Source organism: Pocillopora damicornis, chromosome 3 (genome assembly GCF_964200805.1).
Source record: "Pocillopora damicornis chromosome 3, jaPocDami1.2, whole genome shotgun sequence".
NCBI lineage: Eukaryota > Metazoa > Cnidaria > Anthozoa > Scleractinia > Pocilloporidae > Pocillopora > Pocillopora damicornis.
Window position 1 is genome coordinate 16575678 of NC_142672.1, and position 7364 is coordinate 16583041.

At 40.5% G+C, this 7364-nt stretch overlaps 1 protein-coding gene and 1 pseudogene across 1 annotated transcript in view; one reads left to right on the forward strand and one right to left on the reverse strand.

Moving 5' to 3' along the window:
* Positions 1-3035: 3035 nt before the first annotated feature.
* On the reverse strand, positions 3036-5053 carry LOC149048529 (uncharacterized; annotated as a pseudogene).
* A 1111-nt stretch (positions 5054-6164) lies between these two features.
* Positions 6165-7364, forward strand: part of LOC149048530 (uncharacterized) — a gene marked incomplete at its 5' end in the record, with an annotated part of 1644 nt that continues 444 nt past the window's right edge. The window contains 1 exon segment of the mRNA XM_089199484.1: positions 6165-7364. This exon segment is cut by the window's right edge and continues 444 nt beyond it. Within this exon segment, the coding sequence (XP_089055610.1) occupies positions 6165-7364 (1200 nt within the window).

A 7364-nucleotide genomic window follows, 5' to 3' on the forward strand; every position in this document is an offset into this window, starting at 1 on the left:
ATCAACGCAAAATTGTGCAGTTAATCCTGCAGAGTGATGGTGTTAGGCTCAAGTGTATTGAAGAGCATGCTACCGTGTCGTGTGTTGAAGACTGGGGAAAGGTAAACAGTATATGCATAAATAATATGCGCATCTTCTTGTCTAAACGACATGGTATAATTAGGATAGATTTGACAACAAGACCATTTCCTCATTCTTGATGCTTCAAACAATCTCTGCATTTCAACTAAATTTGGACCTGATATGCTCTTCACCAATCAGAAAAGTTCAGTTTGGACGTTGCGATGAACTAGAGAAGTAGATCTTCTGGTTAAGAAGAGGGCTCCTTGGATGGACCATCGACAACATGTTGTTTTAAGCAACTGATGAGAGTCGCCACCGAGTTTGAAAGTGTAGTGTGTGTGATGACCAAAATCAACCATTGCGCAAAATTTCTTATGGCAATTGGCCCAATCTACGAAGCTTTCTCTGTTCATAACAAGAGTGCTTTGTATGAGTCGAAGACTGCAGAAAAAGCGATCAGTTTGGCTTGCCATTGCAAAACTGTTCTAGAAGAACATGCATATCAAATACGTACTGAGAATAACACCACTGGCGCGCTGAATGGTCCCCAAGGCCATGTCTCTGCAAAAATAATGAACTCTGTTGAGTTTGTGGAATGGGGCCCAGGAAGACTAGCAGACATTCTGACAGAATACGACAACCAAGCATTTGATCTTTTAAGCTGTATGACATTAGACGGTGAAAATTGTCACGCAACTGTCCATTCCAAGAAAGTGAACACGTCTAAGCTTGAGTATGCTGAGTCATTTGATGCAACTATGAAGGAGAGCGTGAAACGTGCTGCAAGTTGGGCTGCATATTGTCACAGGAGTCGCAAGTCCTGGTACTCAAAGCCCAACACATCGCTGTCTATTGACAATGTACCATTGATGATCCTCTACCCGCGGTCAACCTCCCTTCAAATGACTGCGACATCTTACGAAACTGAGCCTCGACATATGGTGCAGCATTAAGACAAAGGACAGTGCCGCAAGAAACAACAGTGGCTAAGCAGGGATCAATGCCTGAGTTTCTTTATCAACGCCACGTCGAAGTTGGTGACAAGGGGAATTTGAACTTAGGAGTTAACGAAGATGAAGATCTGAACGAGCATGAAGTGAGGAAGCTAGTGTATCTGATGAAGGCCAGCAAGATTTTGACGAACGTAGTGGAGAAGAAGTGTAAGTCAGTACTGATGACCACAATTCTCTGGACCAGCAAGATGAATCAGCAACATCGACAAATTTTCTTTTGGGTGTAAGGTCGCGATATGGAAGGGCGGTGAAGTTCAATAATCGACTGTTATTTCATATATAAATATTACCAGAGTAAACATCACAACAAGTTCTTGCCAGCGTTTTAAAAAAGGAACAAATTTTAGACCAAGTTCCAGGCTACACGTGACTGATTGACTCAACATTCCAATAGAATCTCCAAACTTTCAGGTCTTAGTTCGCAAATGGAAATGTTAGATTAGGGATTTTCGATGGAACTTTCCAGAGCTATAGCTTTTTGCAACCGTAAAATTACAATCCTATAGGGGACGTTTGTGTGAATCTCCTTAATTTAACTGGGCTCTATTACCAGCTGCTGAGTCCGCAGAGACCACAGTCGAGGTCCTCAAGAGAGCAGCTGAAATAAAGTGGGGCATCTCACCCATAGAACTTCGCTCGCCGAACAGTTACAAAAAATGAAAGAAGAAACTTCAACAAGGAAATTTCGGATCAGTTTTTGTTTCTGGGCAACCAACCTCGGGAAAAAATCCCTCCCCGGGTGGCGTTTTTACTATCCGTAAACTGTCCTCGGTTGACGTCCACGTAGCGTCCACGGTATTTATCGAGCTTGGGAAACACGAACCGACTTCGGTTTTTAAACTGTACAGGGGTCCCGTTATCTGACCTCGGCTTGTTGTTATTACATAACGATGCTCGTTTTGTAGATAACGTGTACGTTAATAACCGACCTTAGAATACCGTTCATGGCCCTGCTCAGTCAAAGAATATATTTTTAAAACCCACCTCGATATATAGCCCAGTCCTGTTGGGTGGCTTCTAACTGCCCCCCCCCCCCCTCCTTCTCCCTGAAAAAAAAAACCTTCGACGCAGTGGCTTTCAGTGTTTTTCTAATAGTTTCAAATTTCTTCAATAGTTTTCACCCTAATCTTTCTTTTCTTTTTCACTCCGTCCACAAAAAGAGGGGATGCCGCTGATATGTTGGTCTTGTTTTATTATTCTGATGTAAGTAACGCGAATCTAGATTATGTTTTAAAATAACTTTATTTTTATGTCTTTACCTATTTCAAGTTATATCGTACCATTTATAGGTCCATAGAGCAAATTGGACTGTTAACTTACTGCACCTACATACCAGAGCAGAAACAAAAAACATCGCAACTAGTATAGTTTAAAAGATTTGAAGTTGTTCCTCTTAGGGTTGAAAAAATGTTAAGGTAAGTCAATAAATCAAGATCTTGGTACCTCTAATGGGTTATGTTCAATTTTCTTTTTTTTTTTCCTGCTATGCAGTTGGTATAAGTTTAAAGTACCAGAATTTCGGTTGGAAATTGTGGCGGTTATATGGCAAGGAAATTGCGCATAACCAATCGATAGCTGCTCCCTCTCTATTGCCGCCACATTCTCTCGTCCAGGCAGGATTGGAGATCTTCTCTGCGCAGCCCCTTTCTCCTTTTCTGCCCCAGTTTCAATTGACTCCAAACGGACTCCACCTTTTGTGTGTGCACGCCTGTTAGTGGATCCACAAAATTGTGCGCGTACACAACAATTCGGTGCCTGTCGACATTAGGCAAGTTGGAGTCTCCTGTATGCACTTCTGGTGCCTGGCAAGACGCATCTTTGAATGATGGGCAGAAGAGTTGCTGCATTCCCTCTGTCCACCACTTGGAAATAGCCTCTTGCGAGACTATTCGCACGAGAGACTATACCAAACACCCACAAGTCACGAGCAGCCCTCCTTCCCTTGTTGTACTGCAAAGATATAAAAAATGTTACTCAAGTATTTTTTTCTTATTAGGATAAAAGAGCGACGCAGGAACTGCATTTCGCTTTCGATTTCAAAAAAGGGAAGGGAAGGCGGGCAACGACTTCTAACCGATGTATCAGCAATCCTGCCTCAAAATTCCTGGAATATTTATGGGGCCAGAAGCTGGGCAACTCCGAGAGCAAGTTTGGGCAGAAGTAAATCCTATTTGGTTTCAAAATTTCCGTACACTGCTAACGACACAAGCACCCAACAGCTCAGCCGAATAGTTCTCGGAGGGGATATCCACAAAAACCCAGGTCCAACGGAAAAGAGAACCCCAAAATACCCTTGTAAGGAGTGTGGGAAAGGAGTTCGCTCGAATCAAGATGATTTGTTATGTACTGAGTGCAATGTCTGGTCACATGCTAAGTACATAAACCTGAGTTAAGCCGGCTTCAAGTACTATCTGGACTACCCAGATATTGAATGGACCTGCTCCCTATGCTCGCTTCCTTTTAGGTTTGAGCAAAGTTTGGTTGGAGTAGAAAGTCTAACTCAACATGGCGGCGAAGGTGAATATGCAAATAAGGATGTGGCTGGATATGCTAATGACTTGCCTGAGCCTACTGAGCCTACAAACTCTCAACTTCTACCTCTTTGTTGACACTAAAACCTCTCTCAACTGTTGCCGGTCCATGTGACAAAATTAGGATACGTTTTACATCACTGAAAAGACTCTTGTAGTTCTCGTTTGCCATACATTCAATAAAGAGAGTATACACTCTGTCTTCTGCTGATTGGAAGTTAGCAAATCTTTCTGACCCAAAAACTGGAATGCTGTCCAAAAACATAACAAACTGTTGCAGGAGAGTGTCACATTCTTCCTCTTTAACTCTTTTAGCATTAACTAGCAATCTCAGGACTTCCTTTAATTTTGCTGAACAAGCTTCCTTGTTTGAGGCCATCTTGACTAGATTTAGCCATGATTAATGCCGAACAAGGGAATAAAATGCTGGACACTTTTCCAACATCTTCAAGAGTTGAATGAGACAAGTTTTACTTTCTATCCTAAGCTCCATAACCTCCTCTCACCTGGTTTGCAATTACCAGTGACTTTCAATTTTTCACTAGCAAATCCACCATCAACTCTCTCATTATTCACACCAATCTTCTGGTCAGCATCTTTGATCTTCACTAGTTATTCATCACTAGTATCTTGAAGTACGTTACTTTTAATAAATCTCCTCACCAGAAACCTGATGATCATACAAAGCTCATCACTGAGAAATGATACTTTGCAAGAAATGGCTGCAGTTGATTTGCAGTGCACTTAAAGAAGTGTAACTTGGCTACAAAGCAAGGGTCTGTAAGGCACTCCTTGACAACTTAATATGATTTGCTTTTGGGCCTGTTAACCCTTCCATCTTCTGTAGCTTTAACATAATCAGCTACATTGTCCCAAAGCATCAGCATTCTTTGGCAAAGTGGTATATTCTCAAGCCATCTATGGCAGACAAATTTCAATGGCATCAAAGGGCTTCCAGATATGGTCACAAAGTCTTCTCTTCTGGCAGGAGCATCCTTAAAGATCCTACAAACTGGAAAGAAACAAAGATACTTGCCATCCAGTAGCATCCATGCCTCTTTTAAAAATGTTGCGCACTACATGCAGACCACAAGACTCAATGTTTATGAGAGTGGTACCATAGTCAGCGTTAACTTTCTTCCTTAATTCTCATAAAACTTCAATTTAACACTTGGGCCATCAATGCGGACCTGTATGATGTTCTTTGCTTGCAAACAAATTTCTAACACACGTTTGGTGCGATGATCTATCAAGTTGTCAGCAGTATCATGGCCTAAATTAGCAGTAGACGATAAAATTTGTCATCAGCTCCTTCATAAGCATTTTAAACATCAGCACAAAAGGTAAAAGAAGAACCAATATTTTACCTAGTCCATAATAAAAGACTCAACACTCACCAAGAAATTCATTGTTGAAACATCGTTGTGACTTGGTTGGTTTGATCATTCCAGAACCTCACATGGGCATCTATTTCCTTTTCCGACATTTTTGTGTTAAGATTTTCATCAAACAATACAACAAAAGGTCCACTGACACTGTCTTGGAGCAGCTTTTTTAAGAAGTTCAGCCAGACCAAATACACCTCAATACGCTGCTTTTTCCTCTCCACAAGCAAACTGTCTAACAATTTGACTGTCAGGGAACATTGCTGAAAACAGTTGAGAAGTGTCCTTCGACGAGTTAAATGAATAGTGACTTGTAATAAGTTTCAGTGTCCAGAGTGTTTCAGCTTTAAGCACATTATCCTTAGTCACATGTCCTTCCAAAGATGGTTGTGATCTTGGAGTTGCATTGTCTTGAGGCAGACGGATTGTCATTACATCTTGTTGTTGAGACTGCAATGCTCCTGCTTTTCCTGCTTCAGCTAAATTTCCATTTCCACATGATCCAAAACCAAATGAGGATACTATCACTAGTTGTTCACCTCCACTTCTGCTGTTGTTTTAATGCCCTTCACTTTCCATGTGCGATTTCTCTCCCATGCTTGAAATGTCAATCATTCGATCACAGAATTTGCATAAGACCTTTTTTTTTCCCCTTTGACCTTTTGAATTCCTTTAAGACACAATAAACAGGACCAGAGTTGAATAAATTTCACACTTTGAGCAACATTTCCCTCGTGGTTTCATTTGCTCAGAGGGGGCAACACAATACACCTGGGAAACCCCATTAACTGCGCGGTTACTTAGATGATTTGAATAAGAAACACTGAATTGTCCTGCTTTACAAAACTTTGCTGTTTTTGAGTCTCTAAATGTCCTCAAACCTGTCTTGAGCAAAGCCTTTTGTTCCCTGATGAGGAACGTGTCTTTGCTAAACAGTGCCTTAGAGGTAACTAGAGACTTACAACTATTCTGATCATTTGTTAATTCTCCCTTACCGGGGTAATTACTTTTCCACTCTACTCGCTGTCGTATTCAACTGAAGATATCCTTGTAATGAAGATGACATATGACGTTTACAACACTCATCTTCTCTCCTGCATCTTCATTATCCATATTGTAGATCCATGATGCACTTTTTTGGATTAGCCTTAGATCCAAAAATGGACCGATGAACCGATGCGGTATACACGAAGTATGAAAATGAAAAACAATTGATTGAAAAGAAGGAAAAGGAAGAATTGAACTGCCAGCATATAATTAAGCTTCGAGAAGAAGAATTTCAAAGAATACTACAACAGACCATTATAAAGAAGAAATCCGTGGAAGCAATCTTTGAGGCACTTATCGAACATGTTAAAAATGTGATTGAAACAAGAGCGGATGACAAAAATGCAGGAATGGCTTTGCGCAAAAATGAAGGTGATATCAAGCTTGCGCTAGCAGACTGTAGGAGCGCGCACACCAAACTACTAGAGATATCAAATGAGGCCACCGCAGAGAATGAAATTGAATGGATTCGAATAGTTCAAACATGTTACAATGAGACAATTGAAAAAATTCAAACTTGCACCGCCACAACAGAAAATAGAACCAACGCCAGACAAAATTTTACACTTCACATGGAAAAAGTTAAAATGCTATCGTTTAATATAACAATCAGAGAGTATCCACAATTCAAACAGGATTTTCAAAAACAAGTGATGCCAACGTTGGAAAAAGACAGTGCGTGCTTCATTCTACGCTCCCGCTTAGAAAGGGAACCAGTGAAAGGCATAGATCATGACATCAAAGAAATGTGGAAACGACTCAACAAAAAATATGGAGATCTAGCCTAATAAACCGACGCAATCATTAATACAGTTAAGGACATGAGACTCATTAAAGAGGGGGGAAATAAAAGATTCATAGAATTGGTTGATGCTGTAGAAGATGGATATAAAGATCTGAAAAGACTTGGATTGGAAAGAGAAATCACATCCACAAGTTCAATTAGCATAATTGAAAGAAAACTACCTGCTAGTATAAAAAGGGAGTGGGCTAAACTGGTTAGCACAGACAATAGCACAGTAGACAAAACCGACAAATTTCCAAGTCTTCTAAGCTTTCTTCTCACCCAGAAAAGAGCAATTGAATATGATACCAGAGAGCTACGACTTACTACTACCTCAACAATAAAGGGCTCAGCACATTATGCAAAAAAAATAAAAAACAAGGAGTCAGTAGAAAGACGAGAAGACAACACCCGCCCCCAAAATAACAAATGTTTGTTCCACAGAGAATCATATTATCGGACAAGCGAATGTAAATTCTACCTATCAAAACTAAATGAAGACAAAATGAAAATATTAAAGGAAAAGGGAGCCTACTGGTCA